Source organism: Stigmatopora nigra, chromosome 6 (assembly GCF_051989575.1).
Source record: "Stigmatopora nigra isolate UIUO_SnigA chromosome 6, RoL_Snig_1.1, whole genome shotgun sequence".
Taxonomy (NCBI): Eukaryota; Metazoa; Chordata; class Actinopteri; order Syngnathiformes; family Syngnathidae; genus Stigmatopora; species Stigmatopora nigra.
In genome coordinates, this window is record NC_135513.1 from 3471481 (window position 1) to 3494674 (window position 23194).

At 40.7% G+C, this 23194-nt stretch overlaps 1 protein-coding gene across 1 annotated transcript; it reads left to right on the forward strand.

Moving 5' to 3' along the window:
* Window positions 1-550: 550 nt before the first annotated feature.
* Window positions 551-23037, forward strand: rnf38 (ring finger protein 38). The gene is made up of 13 exons (XM_077718150.1): window positions 551-694; window positions 1457-2086; window positions 10838-10896; window positions 17292-17497; window positions 17766-18129; window positions 18200-18361; window positions 18527-18697; window positions 18787-18966; window positions 19061-19170; window positions 19245-19329; window positions 19437-19558; window positions 19813-19912; window positions 20777-23037. The coding sequence occupies exons 2-13, from the start codon at window positions 1552-1554 to the stop codon at window positions 20837-20839; spliced, it is 2157 nt and encodes a 718-aa protein (XP_077574276.1). The 5' UTR covers window positions 551-694; window positions 1457-1551; the 3' UTR covers window positions 20840-23037.
* Window positions 23038-23194: the final 157 nt, after the last annotated feature.

A 23194-nucleotide genomic window follows, 5' to 3' on the forward strand; every position in this document is an offset into this window, starting at 1 on the left:
GCCACTGCTTTAGGTAGGCAGGCTTCTAGACTGTCAGTCAAAATTAATTGGACGTCTAGCGCCGTCAATGGAAATGTAATGAGATAAACAAGTGCCCATTAAATGTCTAATGGTGTCTTAAACAAATGACAAATGGCGCATTGTTAGATGCTGTGTTTTAAAGACAGTAGTCTAATAACCAAAAGAAACTGGGATAGAACTTTTGTGAACACATGCATATCAATAGCAAACTTTCAGCACTGGGTAAAACAGCTGCAAGGGGGGGGGGGGGGGTGCTAAGGGGGAATTTGTAAATAAATAATTTAAAGCCCCTTTTAGCCTGCCTCTTTGTCATACAGTTTCAGTTTTGCCAGACTCAAGTAATCAACAGCCAATCTGATCGTCTGTTCATTACGCCCCTTCCATTCTTTATTTCAACCACGACATTATACTCACGGCATTATAAAGAATACTTGTATAATTCATGAACATGAGTTTATTCAAACGTGCTCATATTTATGAGCAATGTGATGTAGGTGCGATTTGACGCTGTAATCTGTTGCTCTGGTCTGGCACAATCCGACTTGAGTTTTGACGGTCTGTCACATTTCACGCTGACACCAAGCGAACACTGAAAGCTCTCTCGCGCACACACAAACGCTGTAATTTCGACAGATTGGAGTCAGGAGTGCGAGCCCATGAGATCTCATTGCAGGTTAGTAGTGGGCAAAAATACGAGAAAAAAAACAGAGAAAAGATGGGGTGTGAGCACAAGAGCAAGAATAGCTTTCGTTAAAAAAAACCCGTTTATTTCTTTGTAATTTCCTGTAGGTCACTTTTTTATTCGCCCATGGGTGCGCTTTCATAGTTTTAGTTCTGTTTAGGATGGAAACATGACCGGCGATTATGGATGACTCGGCAAACTCAAGTTTGTATCGTTGTTTCTCCATTTCGCTCACAACCACGCAGTTTAAAGGTATTCTTGGCGTGGGTGGCGAGCAACTGGATTCTCTCTTCAGTGTTTGGTTGCTGTAGGAGGAGGGGTTGCGATATCTTCTGAAGCTAGCGAAAGGCACTACGCAGGCACGCTTGATAAGTTTAATTTTCTGTTAAAGTGGTGAAAGTCGTCACGAAGTCATTTTCCTACTCAGATTTGAATAAAATGCTTGCGTCTATTGAATGAAATGTTAGTAGTAAGGAGCGTATTTTGTGCACGTATCGTTAGCAGGACTCGTAACTAATGAACCACAGTGAATTGTGCCGTTGGTCGTTTTTGCGTTTAAAGTTGGTAAAAGTGTACTTTAATATATGAAAAAGAGAGCCAGTATAATTTTTAAGTTAAACTGTAGACACAATTAATTAATTCTAGATAACACCGTGCGCAAAGCCTTTTACATCACCAGCCTCAGCACTGTAGGATGAAGTACTAATAATCAGTTTTTAACTGAGAATTAAATTGTATTACTTTTTTAAACAGTGTCTAAACTCCTACGACCTTGCGCTGTGTGTGCAAATCAGTCGAAAAGGTGAAGAAGAAAAAAAGAGGAAACCGAGGAAATCCCCCCAAAGGAAATGCCAATTGCAGCCACTGGCCAGTCCACGACTCAAGAGCCCAGAGTATGCCCCCGACTGCCTTCCACCCCAGAGCCGGTCCCTAAAGGCGTTGATTTATTCCAAGAGGCGGGGGCGGCAGAGTCGGTGGAGCGAACAGAGGGAGACATTGGAGTCGGGGGTTATAGTTATAGCTTCAGCAGCAGTCGGAGCTTGCAACCCGCATCTACCGACATCTCTCCGCCGCAGTCCCCATCACCGTCCTCCTCTTTTCTGTACCACCCCCTCCACGGCCACCAAATGGCAATGGAGCCCCCCAGGACTCGATCGCGTTCGCGGTCTGGATATTACCAGCTGTATAATGGTGGGAATGGAATTGCTGGAAGCGGAGTAATAGGGAGTAACCAGCAGCAGCAGCACAGTGCCGGTGGTTGTGCTCCCCTTGGGGCTCACAGCATCCAAGCAGAGAACCAGCTGCAAACCCCGGGAAGTAACACCTCCACGGGCACTCGGAGGCTTCTTCCTGTTCCCGGAGCTCTCCGCCTCCCAACTGAAGGTAAATTGTTATGTTATGTATATCTCTACCTTGATGTACAGTAACCCACCTTCTGAAATATGGTTAAAATCTCATCTCATTTTCTTAACCGCTCTATACTCCCTAGGGTCGTGGGGGGTGCTGGAGCCTATCCCAGCTGACTTCGGGCCAGAGGAGGGGGGACAGCCTGAATTGGCGGCCAGCCAATCGCGGGGCACATGGAGAAAAACAACCATTCATGCTCAGACTCGTATCTAGAGGCAATTTAGAGTGTCCAATCAGCCTGCCATGCATATCTTTGGAATGTTGGAGGAAACCGGAGTGCCCGGAGAAAATCCACACAGACCCTGGGAGAACATGCAAACTCCACACAGGTGGACGGACCTTTGAATCCAGGTCTCCCAGTGTGAGGCCGACGCGCTAAGAACTCACCAGCCTGGCCATCCATGTTTAAAAACATCAAACAGTTTTTATATATCTGACAAAGATAACATGAACAAACATGAAATGCTGTTTGGTAATTTTATTTATTGAATAAAAAATAATATATGGCCCTGTGTAAGAAAAGTATTCCTCCGCTTAATGAATCACAAATGAATTGCAGCTGATCACTTCTTGCTGTTTTTTTGCAAACTATTTTTTTTTTTACATGGCAATCAAGCTTGATTCCCATCATGTGTGTTTAACTATCAACTATCACTTGAAAATAACCTTTCTGACATCATGAAGTTGTCCAAGAGATTTCAAAAATTCAACAATAAAACAGAGCAAAATACAGTAACAGACTATCAGCTAAGAAATAGTTACACCATTCTTAAAGTATTAAGACACCCAAAAAATAATGATGAGAACCATTAAAACAAAACAACAAATGGAAAAAACATGGAACCATCCTGAATGTTCCAGGAATTGGTGGCACTACAAAAATTACTGTGCACAGCAACTCATCGAAGTCACAAAGGAACCCAGTACAAAGTTTAAAGTGCTTCAGGCCACCCTTGCCTCAGTTAAATGGCATCCATACCAGAGTTCCATGCCGAAAACCACTGCTGACTAAAAATAACAAAGGCTCATTTTACTTTTGGAAAAACAAATCTGTTAAAAAAGATTTTGTGGACTTACTTGATTGACTATTCCTGAACTTTTAGCAGTTTTTGTGTGCGGTTTGGTTTATTTGTCACAATTGTAACATCAAATTTCAGAAAATGAACATTACTCCCACAGTCAAACACGGTAGCGGTAGTGGGACTGTCTGGGGATATGTTGCTTTTAAATAACTTGGAACTGACCTTTCTTACTAATGTTCAACTGCAGCATTGTTGTCCTTTTGCGTTCATACTTCATATTAGACAGCTCTTTTACTAACCATGCTAAAAACATATTTCCTTATCTTCTCCTGAATGTTGCTCTGGAGCTAGTGTTCATGTCACATTAGCTTTGTGGTGGTCGGGTGGTGTATTTGCTGTTTAAAATTATCGAACGTTTTTATTATTGTTGACAAATCTATTTGATGATAATATTATCATTTTATTGCCCTGATATAGTTTTAACCACACTTTATTATTATTATATTTTTTAAAGAACAGCAGTCGTAAGTTGTTGTGAGACTGAATAAAGTAAAGTAGTAAAGGGAGATTCTCAAGGACAACGCGGCACTACCACATTTTGGGGGATTTCATAACTTGGATTCTGTTTTCATAAATTAAATAATTCATTTTTTTTCATTGATTTTTCTGAACCGTTTTATCCTCACTAGGGTCGCGGGGGTTGCTGGAGCCTATCCCAGCCGACTTCGAGTCGCAGGCGGGGGAGACACTGATTCGGTGGCCATCCGATCACAGGGTACAGGGAGACAGACAACCATCCACTCTCACACTCATACCTCGGGGTAATTTAGAGTGTCCAATGTCCGTGTTTGTCCGCCAGATGTCTTACCTAGAGTGCCACCATCTTAACTAGGGCACTACCATCTTATCTAGGGTGCGTCTGTCCTACCCAGTTTAACGTGCACCGACTGGACAGATACGAGCAGATGTTTTCCTAGCATTTACCATGTCAGCGCATCCCAATAGTTGTTAAGGCTGATCAAAGCTCTTGCGGTCGATCGTTAAAATATCAGCCTTGATACCTGAGTAATGTGTGTCTCATGCTATTATCGAAGCCAGAGACTTGGTGACATTTATCATATCATTTGCACCAATAATTTTGAATGAAGAACTCTGTGCTGAAAGTGAGTTGCTGCTGTGAGGCTCCAATGAGAAGACAGTGAAAGAGGACGCAGGACAATTTCAAAATAATATAACAGATACAGAAAATGTAGTTACCTTTTATAACTTGTAACTTGGATCTTGTTTTCATTTTTCGAGCGGTCATTTCCATATTAAAATTTTCCTAACCTGAGAATTCTGTATTTAGAGCCATTCATAAGTGAAGGTACGAATGTATATTGCAATTTTTCATAAGCACAAATTCTCCCACCATCAGGCAGCCCAATGGTTAACCAGGGAATCACATATGCCATGATTAAAAGCTCAAAAAGTGACAGTTGCATGTAACCCCCCCCCTAAAGTCAAGGATTTTCTGTCATAATTTTTGTCACATTTACAGTTCATATAACTAACACAAAAAATGGTAAATTATGTTTTTCACGCCAGGCTTTTTTGGTGGAAAGCTGTGACAAAATGTATAGCAGAGTTGTCCAAAGTACTGCATAATAACATCATTTTCTCAGCTGGTCATTCGATCTGTTTCTGGCAGAGCACATCTTTTCTCTGTCACATTCATCTCTTGGTCGCCTTTAGATCAAGCAACCCTTTCACTGTGCTCCTCGTGCACATTTGTCTAATGGAAAGATCATTTTAATACACTGCTGCTGCAGCATAGGGAGGGACATATCCTTGTGCCACACTTTCAAGCTATGCCCTCTCAACTCTTCAGTCTGCTGCAGAAGTGGAAACATGTTCAATGTTTTGTACTTTCCTCTATCTTGTCGCCAGGCAACCCCCCTATCTTGGAAAAGAAAATCTCTTTTGTTTTGGCTGACCAGCCAGAGTTCCTGTCATCAGTCCAAATAATGGTATAAGACCGCTGTTTATCAGTTTGGGAAAATCACGTAGAAGGCTGTGAATTATCTTAAATGACCCTCATGTCCAAGGTACAAACCTTTATCTGGTTTGGTAAAATACCACTTTGAAGGAGAGAATACCAAAGGTTACTTGAAACCTTTAAGCAAACAGGAAGTTGGAAATACTAAGGTGAATAAATGGGAAGAAACTGCATATGCAGTTCATGGGTTCAATTATTGCACCCAAATAACCTTAGCCAAAAAGAGAGAAGGAAGGGTTGAGTCTGCAACATTGAAGCCGTTCAGATACTATGACTGAAGAGAGTTGAAAATAATTGTCTGGAAGCAAATTGACAAAAAGGATTAGATGGATGGAGACTAGAAACAGGAAGTTGGTGAGTGTAGGCAAAGCATGAATAATTGTTGAGTGGGTCAAGAATTAAGGGTTGTGATTTTCCCATATTACAACATGTAGAAAATTGAAAATGCAAATATTCAGATTTTCACGTGGTATTCAAGTAAACAATTGTAATTTGTGTTTTAGTTTTATAATAAGAATGGAGTACAGAATATCCCAAGAATGTTTACAGTATTCTTTGCCCCTCTATACAATTGTAGTAATTTAATTTCAGCCTGTACTTCGTTATTACCAAATCATATTTTGTTGTAGCCATTGAATACTGGGTAATTTTGCGACTGTACAGTATTCTATTAGCCGATTCCTCTAGGTTTTAAAATTGTATAGTGCTTCTCCACAGGTCCGCCATCCCAGGCAAGACCCCTTAACTGACATATTCAGACTTGTTAGCACTCCGCCACGATGGAAACATCGCATCACCTCTTGAGCGCCATCAATCCGGCGACTGCAAGTTGCCTCACCGATGCTAACAAGAATAAAATGTATCACTTACCTCTCACTGTCTTCTTACTTACCCTCCCTCAGTTCGCCTGTTGAAGGCGGATCCACGCCAAAAATTGTGGGTAATGGATCCGCGTTTGTCAAAAAGATACTAGGAAGCGGGGCTCGGAGTAGTGGTTGTTGTAGCTTAGCAGCAATGGCCGCCTGGCATCCGCTCTTTTGCTTCCTTTCTCTTCGCCGTCTATGGCGTACTTTGGGTGGGTTGGATATCCTCGGAGATCCCGGAGGTCTCCGGATGTTCTTGTGGATATCGAAGGTCCCTTTGTAGTAAGTCGTGAAATTGAGTGTCTTGCCTTTCAACGAACGAACTGGAGAGCAATGAGCCGCTGCGCCTGAGCGCGTCGCCATCTTGAACTCTCATTAGTAGCTGAGCATGTGGATTTTTCTATGAAATTACATCTTCATAAAATTCATGATTGTATATACCAGAAGGAACATACGTCTGAATTTACTTTATTCCGGAAGAAACTTGAGAAATTTGTTAGAGTAACATAATTTACTGAGGACCAAGATTTCAAAAGAGTTGTTCTGCGTTTCATAATCCTGATTTACAGTATGTATTATTGTGAAATGTTTAGTTGTGAACTGGAGTTGATAAGATATCAAAAAATGTGATGTAGGAGGAGAAAGGCAAAAATAGATATTTATAATAAGGCAGCTAAGAGTTAGACAGATGAATTTTTGGGATTTCCGGAAGTTGTCAGGAGTTCTAGAGTTTGCGTTATTAGTCCGGAGTAAACTGATATTCCAAGGAAGTTGGCAGCTCTGCATCTGTCAATTACCTTTTAAGAAAGTGTTTGTAAGGTGATTAATATATCACAAGAGGTGGACACAAATGATGTACAATAGAATAAAGCATATACATGTGGATGCTATGGAAAAAAAAACAGATGGGGTGCATTGGAAGAGAAGGGATGGCGGTTACATGAAGAAATGGTTTTCTATCTGAGAGGCAGGGTTATGAAATCATGAGTGGGGATCTGAGGGTAGAGTAGAGAGCGACAAATAGAAGAAAATATTAGGTAAAGGGATGGAAAAAACTGATGCACTGAGAGACTTACAGGAAATCAATAGGTGTCTAAAAGGAAAGCCGCAACCCTCATCCAGCGTCCCTCATATCCGTCACCTCACTTCATCCTTTTTTTTATTATCTTTTTCCGCCCTGTCCTATACTCTCCCCGCACATTCGGAACTGCACTACTTCTTTCTTACATTTTAATAAGGTATTCCCTAAAATTTGTGGATAATGGTGACCAAACATGGCCATGATAATCGGAAAAACCGCAAAGTAGGATCACTCCTATTATTAATACCATATTACATGTTTGTGCCTATCCAAAAATACAAGTATACAAGTACAATTATCAAGAAGTGTATTAATTAAATATCACTAGTTATAGGCATATGAAAAGACTGTAATGTACTAATAATCATTCCTCACTCATTCATCTTCCATACCACTCATCCTCGAAATGGTTGCAGTTACAGGCATATGAAAAGACTGCAATTTAAATATAATCTGTAAATAAAACAAAATGTAAATCCTTTTAATAGTGTTCACAGTGAAAATAGTTCCTCTGCTTGATTTAAAAAAAAAAAGGTTATTGGAGGGCTTTGATCCAAATCCTGTTCGTCGGATTTGAGAGGTATTGGATCATCGATGGAAGAACCGCCATAGGGGCAGAGGAGGAGCTATTTGGAGCACAAGGAAGATGGTGGTGTGGAGTTGTTTCTTTTTCTGTACCAATATGCTTTTGTACAGGCATGCCATTGTCAAGATGATTGCCAAATTCAATGGCTCCGACCATGTTGTCAGCAATCTCCTGGACCCGTTGTTGCAAACTGTGTGCCATATTGAAGATCTCCTGCATATTTCTTAAAGTCAGACTATGTTCTTCATCCTCATCGTTGTCCGCTGCCTCTTCTCCCTCACTCCTCGATGGCATTATTTTGACGAGGTCCTCATCAGTTGGGAGGGTTGAGTGGCTCTAGAAGAGTGTTGATCTCCTCCCCTGTCATGTTGTCAAGCTAGGTTGGCTACCAACTGAGCTAGATTCCTGGCCTTATTTATGACATACATCCCTCATATTCCTGGTTCATGTTTTTTATTCCTAGTGGTTATCGCTCGTTCGATGTCCTTGGAAGATGATAACGTTGCCGCTTTCCGAATACTCACTTCTTCTTTCTTGATATAACCCACGGTAGAATCATTTGTGCTGTAATACCGTGCTATATGGGCATACTTATTGCCCACCTTCAATATCTAGCAACGTCCCTTTTTCGGTCACTGCCAGTACAAATAGGAGGCATTTTCAAAGGCGATTCAAAACCCAAACAAAGTTGGAATAAAGTCAGTGTAGTTTTCCTCTATGTGGTATGTGCGCGATGCTTCTGAATTTTCCCACCTTGCCAAGGGTTCTTACTTGTGTCTCATATTATTTCACTGTATGCTCACCAAAGCCTTAGAGAAAGAAGCTCATGTGTGGTGTTTGCTATCAGTGTTGATCCGACGGGAAATGATGTCATTCAAACATTTGACAACTGTTCTAAAATTTGAATTGTGCTCCCAAGAGTAACAATCAGTGAATGACTGGACTCTGAGTCTCTGTTTAAATTAGCAGACAATGTGCAATGAGTGTATATTAATGAGGGAGAGCACCGTTTTTGATCGTTGTGATTGATAAATGGTGTTCTGCACATGCATAGACTCATCCTGCAAATACTTTACCAGTCCTCTTGGCCCAGGTCATCCAAATGAAAATAACTATATACAGGGGTACCTCTACATACACATATTGCAGGTTATGAAACTATTTGATGTGCAAATTACTGTTCCAATATAGGAAAACAAGATCCACGTTACAAAATCCCCCAAAGGTGCTTGACAATATCCCTACACTCCACTGGCCTACCATTGGCTGTCTAATAACAACTCTCTTTCGATCGCTGGAATTCTAACAGGGTTTTTTTTGTTGTTGTTGTTTTTTGAGTGTGGTTAAAGTAACTCTGTTCTTTATTTAAAATTACTGATGCAAAACGAGCCCTTTTATACATCCATGACTGATATTACACGCCAATACGGCCGTAACCCACCTACCTTTGCTACGATATTGAAGTATGAGAAAGTATACATTTCGAACCAATTAATTTTGCAAGTTGGGGTACCGCTGTAACTGGTTTCTCATTATCTGAGCTGCTTTATACTCATTAGGATCACGGGGAATGCTGAAGCCTATCCCAGCTGACTCCGGGCCAGAGGCGGGGGACACCCTGAATCGGTGGCCAGCCGATCGTATGGCACAAAAACGGACAACCATGCACACTCACACCCATACCTAGGGGCAATTTAGGGTGCCCAATCAGCCTACCATGCAAGTTTTTGTAATTTGGGAGGAAACCGGAGTACCCAGATGAAACCAACGCAGGCTCGGGGAGAAAATGCAAACTCCACACAGGAGGACGTGACCTAGATTTGAATCCAGGACCCCAGAGCTATGAGGCCGATGCGCTCACCACTCGTGCCACTGGCCCGCTCTGTAAATGTTTTCCTCAATACTATTGTTATCTTTACTCTCTTCTGCCTTTTTCCATTCTTTTACCTTTTCTGCCACTGGGAGTGGTGTAAAGAAGGAAAGGCTCTTTTAACGACCAAAGAATTCAGTGGTTCAAACTTCAGTCTTTCTGCCTCTTATACTTGTCAAATTTTGATTTTCTTCAAAAGGAAACAATAAAAACACATGCAGATGAACTCTTGTTGAGTATAAAATTGTCTTTTCAGATGGCATTTTTCTATATATTCCTATTTTAGTTCAATGTTTTTAGCTTCTACAAGGTAGTCTTGTTTGGAGTGCTCTTGGTCGTGCTTACCCATGGATTGTGTACCAATGCCACCGTTTATGTGAAGGCATTCCCATCTAAAGCCTTGCTCATAACAAAGGCAAAAACAAAAGACAGATTAAAAAACAGAGAGGACAATAAAAATCAGAAAGGATTATGGAAAAACAAACAAATAAAAGTCTCAGCCATGATGCAACTGGCGGTATCATCGAAAAACTCCACTAATCTGAGATTACCAAATTGATTTTGCATGTGTGTGTGTGCATTGATAGTGTCTCTGATCTTGATCACGACTGTACCCTATGTGTTTTGATTATTTCTGTGCAGTACTTCTAGTTCTAGTGCTCTTCGTAGTGTTTACCCTTGAACTGTGTACCAATCCTTACTGTTCATGTTGAGGGCATTCCCATCTAAAGATTTGCTCACGACAAAGGCAAAAACAAAAGCCAGAATAAACAAATGGGGAAGACAATAAAAAGACGAAAGGATCGTGGAAAAATAAACAAGTAAAAGTCTGCAATGATGCAACTGGCGGTATCATCAGAAAGCTCCTCTAATCTGAGATTACTACGTTAATTTTGCATGAGTGTGTGCATCTGTAGTGTCCCTGATCTTGGAAACGACTGTACCATATGTGTTTTGATTTTTTTCTGTGCAGGACAAATGTTCTACATGCACAAACAAATTGCTCCCCCCCATGACGTATGATTCTCATGCTGCATGAGAAAAACAAAAGGATTAAATGTTCAATTGTAGATGGTGATAAACAAAAGTATTTGGTTTTGACTATACTATCATGTTCCAAGAACGCTGTCTGAGTCATGTTCATTTTGTTTTTCTTCTTCCTAAGAACAGGTTCTGTCTGTGCATACAAACTCACCTTTACCTTGAAATTTTGTCGTCACTACTGCTTTGTCTAACACTGTTTTTTGTTTATCTTCACTTTTTGTAGGGGCTTTAGGTGGGTCTTACCATTGCCACCCTGAGCATGCATACAGGGAGAGTGACAAGGTAAGGTAGCATTTTATTTTGTGTCACTGAAAATGTATGCAAGATATTCTATTTATTCTAATAACTGCGAACCATGTTTTATTTAAACATGTTTAATAGAGTGAATCTTTTTTTTTTTTTTGTTAAGCACAATGTTACAAGGATTTTCATCTCTCACGCATTAAAGGTGTTTAAATAAAACGACCATTGTGATGGTGTAAAACTAAAATGGTTTCGGGATCTTAAAACTGTCCCATTTACATTTGATCCACTACTTTTAAGTGGTAGAATTTGCAATATAGCAGGTTCTTCAAATATTTTACTCTATCAGACTCAATATTGAATGCCAGAGTCCGCCTCAGAGGACATAAAGTGAGCGATTTTTTCCTCACTAAAATATTCTTAATTTGCTGAATTATTGACAGATTTAGATACAAGATGGTTCATCACAAAACAATAATACCTTGAGGGACAATCCGGCGGCTGGGTGGTTAACACGTAAGGCTCAAAAGTCTGGGGTTCTGGGCTTGAATCCAGGTTGGTCCACCTGTGGGGAGTTTGCATGTGCTCTCTGGGCCTGTGTGGGTTTTCTCCGGGTACTCCGGCTGCCTCCTACATTCCAAAAACATGCATGGGTGTCCCCCGCCTCTGGCCTGGAGTCACCTGAGATAGGCTCCAGCACCCCCGTGACCAATTGAGGATAAAGCGGATCAGATGTCTTTTTCCGATGCTTGCTTTGCTTTCAGGTCAATGTAGAATCCGCAGTTTTTTTTCGCAGATTATTGACTCGTTCGTGTCAAATCCAGTTTCATTACAATTTAGTGGAGGGACAGGTGGTTTCATGCGGAGGAAGGTGTTGCAAAGAGTATGGGAGGGTGGTCCAATGAGGCCAAATGCAGTGATATGATTTCACATCCAGCTGTGGGGTTTACTTGAAAACGAAGAAGAGAACAGTGGCAGATTAATTAAAATTAGCTTTCATATCTTGTTAATAGAAAGAGAACAAGTGGGGGAGGGGGTCGGTATTCATGGAAGCATGCCTGTTATTCAGTAAATCATTCTGTTCAACCAAATGACCACATTAGTTCTGTATACTCTACACCTACAATTTTAGGTAAACAAAGTAAAGGTGCGTCTCCACCAAACTTTTTTGAAGCTCAGAATTTACAGCCAGGTCTCAACAGCTGCCTGCCACAGATTGTCCATGAGTACAAGTGTAGACAGAGACAAGCAAGACATAGCAGGGTGTGTCTGTTCTCATGCTTCAGGATATCTTTCTGGCCTAGAGTTTGCTCTGTACTGAACATGAACAGAGCAAAAAGAGGCAAGGGAGCATGTGTGGTCCTCGCACAGCAGAATGTGCTGTATTATCACTTCGTGTGCAGTTCACAGTGTTTCCAAGCTGTGCTGGAAGGCACTGCATGTGTTCATTTTCTGTCAGCATGGTTTTTGTTTCGTCTTCTTTTTTTTTGCCAGTATCCTGGCATTTTGCTTTTAGTGCAAACATGTTTGTACCAGACGTGTGTGTTCTGGTCCAACAGAAGGCAACATAAAGCTATATTGCTGGAGGATACATGCTAGCACAAACACAAACCCTCTTTTGTTTGAGAAACCTTCCTTCTCCCTCACATGGGTGGACAGAACCATCAAACTATAATACTATTGGGCAATACTGTGTGAGGGAGGTGGGGGAGATATCTAAAATGTTGTGTCTTCTTAAATTTTAGGCTGTAGTCGTGGACAGGAAAAGGGGGGGGGGGGTTGGGGGGTTAAATGGAGACTGACAAGTATTTGAGTTTATCTGATGTTATTGTGGTTGGTGTTGGTGAAATGGAGTTTGGTAGTAAATGCGGAAGCGATTATATGTATGTGTCAGACTTGGGATAGAAAAAGCTTGCTTAGATATTAAAATGCGCACAGTAGATGTCCATGTACTTTTGAGGTGGAGAGAGCTTGGAAAGGGGATTTAGAGTGTTGCCTTGCAAAAGAGGGGGTTATTAAGATGCACACAGGTTTTTGGGGAATGGATCCTGGTGCCTAATCTTCTGGGTTAAACAAAAAGTAAGTTCAGAAAAATGCCAGTTAATAATTTCAAGGTACAGTGGTACATTTGTAAACGAGCAGCTCTAACTATGAGATGCTCGAGATACGAGGAAAATTTCTAGCAAATAATTTGCTCTAGATACGAGAAACATTTCGAGATGCGAGAAAGCCAGGTGGCCATGACATGAGAGGCTGTTTATCATTGTAGCGTCTTTTTTGTCGCATATCTTTCGTGTATAACAGATATCTACGAGCACTGAATGACTTCTTCACACAAGTTTCTCCTACACATGCACCAGAAAACGCACAATGCGCATGCGCGGGCAAAAAGAGGACTTTCTGGGTAATGAAGTATACTCATGTACACAACACCGATAGCCAATGGCACCCTTTCTCAGAATAAAACTTCATTACCCACAATCAATACGTGGGTAGGCCGAGCTGTTACATTTCCTGTTTTTCCTTCCTTAGCCTGTTAGCTCCCGCGATCGCTCATTCAAGACTTCTTCTCGTTGGCAATTGGTCGTGTGTTATCCTATTGTGAGGACATTTGTGTGCATCACTTTCGGAATATTTTGAAGGGAATACAACAGCAAACAGCCCATCGATAGCGAAGGTGAGGGTGGAGGCGTGGCAAACAGCTAAACCGGCCATAGGGTAAATTTTTTATAAGCAAAATTAGAATTCAGTTTTTGGTAAATTTACATTATACGTATGTTTGAGTGTGTCTGTATATATTAATCCAAGTTAATTTAAATTTGTTTGTTCGGTTACGAGTGTGTTGCGGTGGCTTAAGTCCCCCTGACCACAGACAAAAGCTGCTTGGTTAAAGTAGGTGCAATTCTTCCTTGTTAAAAATGTCTGCTAGAAGATGCCCTTCTTATTACAGTAAATTTATAAGAGCACCACCCACAAATTCAAGGTAAATTAAATTAATATATTACTGTGATGGTGCCTTGACATTGTTTGCAACAAGCTACAAGAATTAGTGTGTGTACAATTAATGAAAAATACTCGCACAAACTTGCTACTTTGGAAGATTTTATGGCAAACTAGTGAAAGGGCAAAAAAGTTGCTTCTATAAACGTACTTCTGTGATGCAAGTAAATTTTGTGAGTTTCACATTGCATGGACATTCCTGTTTTGTCCAGAATTTGGTTAGATTGTTGTGGGTTGGAAGTTATACTTGGTACAGAACACAAATAACTTAATTATAATTATAAGTACTTTTGACAGACAACAGAATTAAAGGTTTTTCTGTGGCACATGAAGGTTTTGGCATACCCAGGGAACTCAAACTTTTTGGATGCTACTGTACGTAATTGCTGTTGTGAAAGTTTTTTTCTTCATTGAGGGAGTCTCCTTTATTTAGATTTTATTTGTAAGCAAATGTATATTAAAGGGGACGAGATTTGACTATCATGAAGGAACTGCTAGCTTTGGACCAAATATTCAGGATACAAAAGCGTTTAATGTTAAACTTTGTGTTCCAAAATACAAAAAAAAGTCCAAGTTGCGAAATCAAACATTGCCAAAACCTAAATACATTTCCTCTATTTGTTATTTTATTTTGAAATTGGCGACGCAGAGATGCTTTCCCATCTCCTTACATTTCGCTGCGAGCTTAACACGTTAGCCGGGCCCAAAAATGGTGTGCTCCAGACGGATATTAGTGGTAAAATGAGTGGGACAATCCAGACAAAAGCCCTCTTTTCTGGACACTTTTCTTTTCTTTCTTTACTTTCCACCCTCCTGTGTCACGTTGTTGTTACTTGAGCTTTTCTGAGTGTCTGCCCGGTCAATACTAATTACACTACATATGGGGTGCCGATTCTCTGAGCCATCCGTCGGCCTCAATTTTTCGCCGCCCTCCCCACTAGACCCCAGAGATAGATTGGCACTGCTGAGCTGCCATTTGAGGCATCTTTTTACGGGACTATGGCTGATCAGCTTTTGCCCATGAGTACAGACGCTCCCCACCTTAGGAACGAGTTACATTCCCGAACGATCGTTCGTAAGGTAAATTTGTTCGTAAGTTGCTTCAGTGCTATATTTTGTATTATAATTTATGTTTAAGGCCTATATAAGTATATTGAAGGTTTATATAAATATGTTTTGGCTTGTATAAGTAACCTGTATTGGTTTGTACTGAAAAAAAACATTAAATAAAATAGAGAGAATACGTACAGTACTGTACTACGTATGTGAAAGAGAGACAGTATGTACATGTATGTAATAAGATAAATAAAATGAAGTTTAACTTACTTTTGGAAGATGTACTCGATGCTTAAGGAGATGAAGAGGAGGAGGAAGAGAAGGATTTTATATCATGAGAAGGTCTTCGTTGTCGCTGTAATGGGCTTCAAAAGTTTCTTCCTCCTCCTCGATACCCGCAATACAAAATCCAACTTACAGCATTTCTTTCCGAACATTTTTTGACATATGCCATATGCGCAGACATGTTCGTTCGTATGTACCGTTGTTCGTAACTCGAATGTTCGTAAGTAGGGGAGCGACTGATCATATTATATTCAAATTGTCTGTCAACTTCCTTTCATTGCTTTCCTCCTTGTTGCACTGCTTCCAGATGTGTGTTTTCATATTGAAGCATTTAATCAATCGCATTTCAGCCATTTGTTGCTGCCAGGGTCAGAAATCTGCCTCAAGGCCTTCACAATCAGTTCTGCAGGCTCTGCTGCATTAAACAAGCGTTGAAAACAGTATTGCTTTAACCAATCAGAATTAGATTCGGTGACACCAAGGCCTTCTCACAGGCCTAGGAATACGTCATTGCCTTCTCTCGCAGGCGTAGGTATGTCATCGATTTGACCAACTATGATTGGCTAGTGATAGAGCGGACTAGCCAATTTTTTTGTTAGGTTTCAGTGTTCTGGCGTCGGCTATGGGTGACTAGAACACGGCGATAAAACAATAACGACAATTATAGTGAAATAATTTTTGTAAACAATATTAATAAAAATTTTGATTAAAAATTTGATAACTCAAGACTTTTTAATCAAGCGGAGAGGAACAATTTTCACTGAGTACAGTATTTAAAGTAGTTACATTTTTAAATATATACATTATATTTAAATATTATTACATTACCTTCTTTTGACATGCTTGTAGCTGTAATATTTAATAAATATAAATTTTTTGAAAAGTGTACTTTTTTCTGTATAGGCACAAAAATATGTACTTTGGTAGTTATAATAGGGTTGATCCTACTTCACCACCCAGCTGGTCAGCACAGGCTTTGAGCACCTTCCCAGGTAGTACGTCTGGGCCAGCAGCCTTCCTTTTGTTTACAGACCGCATTACCAGTCTCACTTCATGTTCCTGAAGCTTCCGTGTTCTGCTGCAGGGTGGTAGCGGGGGTGTTGAGACTGGGTCTGATTTGTCAGTCTCAAAGCGGGCAAAGAAACGGTTCAGTTTCTCAGCTAGTGAGGAATCAGCGTTAACAGACACATTATTGTCATTGTCATTGGTAATATGTCATATTCCCTGCCATATCTTCTTTGGGTTATTTCCTGTGAAGTGCTCCTCAATTTTCCTTGTATATGCTGCCTTGGCCTTTTTAATGCCTCTCTTCAGCTCTGCTTTAGCAGTGCTGTATTGTACCTTGTCCCCTGACCTGAAGGCGGTGTTTTGGCATTTGATGAGTGCCTGTGTATCATTGGTCATCCATGGTTTTTGGTTAGGAAAAACCTGTATCCGTTTATTAACAGTGACGTTGTCCATGCAGTTTTTGATGTAGGAAAGTACAATGTCTGTGTAGTCCTGGAGGTTGTGGTGTTCAAAAAGTTCCCAGTTGGTGCAGGAAAAACAGTCCTGCAGCTGAGAAAGGGCGTTCTCGGGCAAACTTTTTACAATAAGAGATGTGACTCACAGTTGATTGGAGAGCACTGACTAAACATTTTTGTATTTCAACCCGGATGACTACTCGTGTGTATTTGAGTCAGATTTGTTTCATACTGTTTTTTTCCAACTCTTTCTTAAAGTAGAGTCAACCGGTAGTGGGCGTGGATGAATGACTCCCTTATGGGCCCGCTAGAGCTTGTCTTGCCTTTCCTCATTTCCTCACTTTGAGAGGAAGTGACTTTGAGCCCCGGGGACCTCTAACCACCATGTTGTAATGTGCTACCAGTCTCACTCACCAACAGTTTGCACATACAGGAAATGCCCTATGTCACAACGATGCTTCCGTATCTTAAGAAATTATATGAATTGTTGGTTTCAGGTATGGCAGAACACAGTGAAAAAAGTTTTGATTTGTTTCAGCACTATAAGTCTCACTATAAGTGGCAGGGCCTTTCTCTCACCCTTCTCTTCCTTCCCCACTCTCCTTAACTTTTCTACCCCTCCTTCTACAGAGTGAGGAAAGCCCCAGTCCAAAGCGCCAGCGCCTGTCCGGTCATGCTGTCTTGGAGCAGCTAACTTCTTCCGCCCCACCGCCATCCACCCCTTCACCCCCCATTCGCCCATGGGAGTTGGGGCCTCCAAGCAGGCGATCGTCCCAGCACCTCCACACACACTACCATCAAGAAAGATCACTCACACCCGCTCGCCATCGACGCAGGTACAGACTTTACAAATTAAAGGGTTTTAGTTTTATATGTGCATTTACCATTAACCTTGTACTTTTATGAATACAATTTTCATTAATTCATTGATTTTCTGAACTGGAGGGGCGCAAACCAGACACACATGTGGTGTGTGTGCGCATGCATGTGCGTGTTACCTCTGCTGAAGCTCTGAGATTGACTTGCAAAACCTTGGTGTTTAGAAACATGGTTCAAGCCACTGGACTATGAGCTGTAACTCTTCACCCTTGATGTCCATTGCAGCCCCCCACTTAGGCGTCAGCGTGGCCGTCTGACCAGAACTGCACGCCACTTGCCTCCTCCTCATCATCCCACGACTCAGGGCCCTACACACCACTCATTACCATCGGATCGCCAGGATGAAAACTTTCCCCGCAATCCACATTCGTCGACGCACCAGACGTATACAACGCACACTTACAGTCAACCCTCCACACATGGAAGTGGCGGTTCAGAGGATCCCCGAGCTTTTCATCCCCCTACATTGTCGCCCCGTCTACTGCACCAAGCTGCACATCATCACCACCACCATCGCCATCTCCCTCAGCCACAACAGCACCATTCAGCATCCCAACAAGGGTCAATGGTCATTGACTTACATGAACAGGTATGCTTCAAAACGTTTTTCTTTTTTTTTATCTGTTGTGTGTTTTACAATTTATATTGCTCATTTCCAGCTTCAGCAGGGCAGCAGCATACCAGTCTCTTACACTGTGAACCCAGTTGCGCCTCATGGTCTTTCAGCACCGCTGTGTAACGGGCAGCACCTTCCCCCTAACTGTTCGTCACAAGTTCCAACCTGCAGTGTGATGTTCAGCACTGGACAACACTTCCACCCGGTGAGAGGACAGTTCTCTGTGGGTGAATTCATTGCAGAACTTTTGCCCTTACAAACTTCCAAAAGGAAAATCATATCTCGTTTAATGATGCCTCCTTGTGCCAAGAAGTGGTATATCAGGGTCAAACATTGACGCTTCTTTTTTTTTTTTCTTTCCTATTTTCAGATGCTACAAGCATGTTCAATGCAACATTTGCCAGTGCCCTATGCCTTTCCTTCTCTGCTGTCAGGCGATCCTCAGTTCCTCCTATCCGCTTCGCCCCATCTTGGTCATCACGCGCCGCACCTTCACCCACACAACCAGTTCTTGCCATTCCACACACAGCAACCACGATCAGTAATGCTTGTTCTTTGTTCTCACATTTGTGATTTATTGGTAAACAACTGTCTGATAAATATCCATCGTTTGGGTTTTTTGTCCCCCAGCCTTTACAGCGAATTGAAAATGATGTTGAACTTCTTGGAGATCAGCTTTCAGTTGGTGGAGCCTTTGGCTATGGCCATCACTACCATCATCACCACCAGCCCCCCTCCACTCTTCCGCCCTCCACACCCCTTCAGTTTCTTTCACACCATGATCCGCTGTCACAAGACCTTTTCACAATGGTGAGTACATTTATCTAGCACTTTCATTTTGACACAAATTAGGAGTTTAGTAATGTTTATGATTAACACATTTTCTGGCTCCTTTCTTAAACAGCCCTATCCCCACTTCATGCCACGACGATTCACCAGCCGGCGCTACTCGGCTCGTTCCCAGCAGGCTGTGCCTCCTTCTAGCTACCACCCGAGCTTCCTGCCCTACTTTCTGTATGTATTTTTAAGCTCCGCTTGAATGAAAAGGCGTGAGGGGAAACTTTAAACTTTTGCTTTTCTTATAACAGATCCATGCTCCCTGTCCCACCAAATGTAGCTCCAGCAATCAGTCTGGAGCTTGACGTCGATGACGGCGAGGTGGAGAACTATGAGGTAGTTTGTGTTATAATAAAATTGTTTCCAACATCCTCTTGCAGTTGCGCTTGCAGTTATAAAGATTTTGTCATGAAAGTCCGTTCTAACCGTTGTGAAACCACCAGGCCTTGCTGAACCTCGCAGAGCGTCTCGGAGAGGCTAAGCCCCGTGGCCTAACGAAGGCAGATATAGAACAGCTTCCATCGTACAGGTTCAACCCAAATAACCACCAGTCTGAGCAAACAATGTGAGTATTTAAAAAGTCAGGCTCTTGTCTTGAAGTGGTGCTTTGACATTTTGCTGAACTTGTCCCAAATATTTTGGAGAGAAACAAATGCTGAAAATATTGAATGCATTACCTGTCATAAACAGCAATAGATGGTCCATCCATTTGAACTGGAACTCTTATGTATACTTTCTGTAAATGTATATTTTTCTTGGTTATTGTGCTTGAAGTTAAAAATATCTGTTCAATCAATTAATCATTATTCAATGTCTTAGGTGTGTGGTCTGCATGTGTGACTTTGAGTCCCGCCAGCTCTTAAGGGTTCTCCCTTGCAATCATGAGTTCCATGCCAAATGTGTAGACAAATGGCTAAAGGTGAGTAGATTTTTCCTATGTTGTACAAGCTTGTTTGTCAAGTCATAAAAATAGACACGAGACACAGACAATTAGATCAATACAAATTATATTGAACATAATTTATAACTGGTCCAACATTCAAGGCATTGGGCATGAGTAGGGTTTAGATCAAGGGTGCTCAAACTGTCTTTGTGCATGATCTATTTTTCAAGGAACCAACCTCCCGCGATATCCCTTTTTTTTCCAGAACACAACAAAACCCAGCAGTTATGTACTACCGTATTTACTCGCATATAAGCCACACCCCTAAAATTGTCATTATTTTTTTGTCTGACAAAAGCGGGTTGTATGTGAATGTGAAATGATCAGGACAAAAAGATTTACCCATACATTTATTTACTCTTAAACTCATGTGTATGCTGGTTACATAATTGGATATCTAACGTTGCTTCAGTATTTACGTGCATATGTGTTAACACATTGGCACAAGAGAGATAGTGTGTTCATTCTCTTAAAAATTCTCTATGGGCAATTTGGAATGTTCAACAAGCTACCCTGCGTAATTCTGAGATATGGGAGGAAAGATGCAAACTCCATACAATGAGGACCAATCCAGGATCAAACCTTCAACCCCAGAACTGTGAGGCCGACATGCTAACCACTTGGCCGCCAAATGCAAAAGCAATACTTTGATAATCAGCTAATATTGGCAGTTTTTCTTATTAACCTGGTGCCCCTTCACCTTGATCAGCTGCTGGGAAGACACTGAGTCATAGCAGACAACAGAGTGTGATAAAACTAGTACTTTGATGCTAGCCGATTTCATCTTTTTCTGACCAGATGCGTACACACCCTCATTACTTGATTTTGTGTTGTCTCCAGGCTAATCGCACTTGCCCTATCTGTCGAGCTGATGCGTCTGAGGTCCAACGAGATTCTGAGTGACAGACTCTTGATTTCAATTTGGATGTCCCAGGCATCTGCAGAACTTCTCTTGAGTCAAAAATGGGACCAGTATTCTTTCACTGCACATCCAAAAGAACTCTTAGCGGGACATCCTTCTGAATATTGCTTCAAAGTAGGAATAATAAGGCCCTTGCACTGCCCTATGTGCACTCTTCACTAAAAATGGCCTTTGAAACGCACACAGCACAGAAATAGCATTTGAAAACAAGCTTGTTGCAAAAAACTTTTCAGGATGAATTTCGGTCCAAAGATTTTGTTTTTCTGATGAATTGTTTGTTTTTCACACGTTACTATTCCCACTTTGAGTAGCACAGACTGTCCTCTTGATTTATTGCGATTTGCATAATCAGTTCATCCAAGTGTTTTTCAGCATTCCTTTGTGCAAGATAAGGCTGTTTGGTTGGAAAATATATAGTTTACACTTTGATTTGACTCTAAACAAATGGTCTTTGTAAACAGTTATCCACAGTATAATCTCTTCAACATCCAACCAATGCACGATATCATACCTGTCAACTTTGTATACGTTTTTGGATCTTTTCACATTGTGTACAACTTTTGAAGGGGATTTTTTTTAAGTTTTTTTTTTTTTTAAACCGATCTTTTTTATTTATTTATTTTAATCCGTTTCGGCTCTAATCCGGATCATCTCTGTCACTGGTAGCAGATGAAAACTTCGCCGACTGCTAATTGTCATGCTATAAGCATGATATGCGCATGGGCATTCCCCTTTTAAATATGCCTTTTCACTATATAAATAGAGCGTGTTAGCAAGCAATGTACTCAGACAGTCAAGCTGTCAGCATCATACAGCAACATTTACAGAATCTTGAATTTAGTGCATACAAAAGGCGCACTGATTGGGCACCCCATCCACTTTAGGAAAAATGTTAAGACTTAGGTGCGTTCTTTGTGAGTAAATATGTGCCGCGTCGCATTTGTACTGTTTATTATCGCTTAGTAAGGGGAGTTGCAATCATTACTAAGGGGAGCAGATGGTCGAGGTTGACAGGTTCGTGACATGCTTTCTGTGAGGCTTATGCCATAATGGATGGGTAGGGAACCTATGGCTCAGGGGGCATTGGTGGCTCTATGATGGGTGCTTATGGCTCTCCACTAACCTGTGAGGTAAAATATGGAAACCTCTAGTAACAGAGCTCACCAATAGGAGCGTCATGTCGGCACTGTGACGCTGACATACCTCTGGTAATGCTTCAATCTTTTTTTTTTTTTTTTTCATTAGACTCTTCTGGATTCATACTGTCATTGACACTCCAGGATTAGCAACAGTGTAACAATACATTTGTCAAAAGAATTCCGAGACTTGTTTGGACTTTTAAAGTGGTAAAATTACAATAACAAAATCATACATTTTGATGTATTTTTACTTTTAAATTCTGAGTATGAGTCTCAATTGATAAAATGTTTAAATAGGAATTGTTTATGGCTCTCTCTGTCAAAAAGGTTCCCATCCCCTGCCATGATGTAGCTTATATTCATCTTGGACACAGGCAAGGTTTTCTAATGTAATTCACCAATATCACATTTGGCCATTCATCCCTGATATGGCAATCAAATGTGCTTTACAAAAACACTAACAGTGAAGTCTGTTTCGTTTGGTTAGGAAAAAATATATAAGGACCACCTCTGTCATCACACTGTTGTTTTATAGCTAATTTGGGGTTCCCAGAACATGAGTTTTGTTTTATATTTATCTTTTGAACATGATCCACTTTTCTTCATCATTAATGTTAAATCCAGAGATAATGAAATCTTTATTTTTATTATTGGCTCAAAGGTAAAGGGGGCAGTGTGTCTTTGATTTGTTTTCTGTTGGTTGATATTGTAGCAATTACCTCAGTCCCAATATTTATGGATTTCCAGAAAATAGTAAAACGGTATGGGTTAGTGCATTTTGCTTACTTTCTCCATATAAGTTGTTTTATTTTACTAAGAAACACTATTAATAATAGTGTCATGTAGTTACATTATGTACAATAAGTATCTGTAACCAAAATCACGTGAAGGTCTGTAATGTTTTTTTAACAAAAATTTGTACATTTTGTATGAGAGTTATTACTACTAGTTATACTTTATAAAGTAGTGCAATTGTTTCCTTAATCCTCTACCCCGCCTTTTGTATTAAAAACTTTTGATAATAAATGTATAAGATGATATTATCTTCTGAAATTGTTATTATTCATTTAAAATGTGTTTTCACTAAAATACTTACTATTATCGAAAAATGCTAAGTATAACACGCTTCTGTCAAAAAATACAAAGGTAATTTATTTTATTATCGTTACTTATATCAAAACGACTGATACATGTTAT

Coding starts and splice junctions, on each gene's coding strand:
- rnf38 (XM_077718150.1), top strand. CDS start 1,552: ATGCCAATTGCAGCCACTGGCCAGTCCACGACTCAAGAGCCCAGAGTA. Junction 18,362..18,526: donor CTGGACAACACTTCCACCCG/GTGAGAGGACAG, acceptor TCCTATTTTCAG/ATGCTACAAGCATGTTCAAT. Junction 18,698..18,786: donor ACACACAGCAACCACGATCA/GTAATGCTTGTT, acceptor TTTGTCCCCCAG/CCTTTACAGCGAATTGAAAA.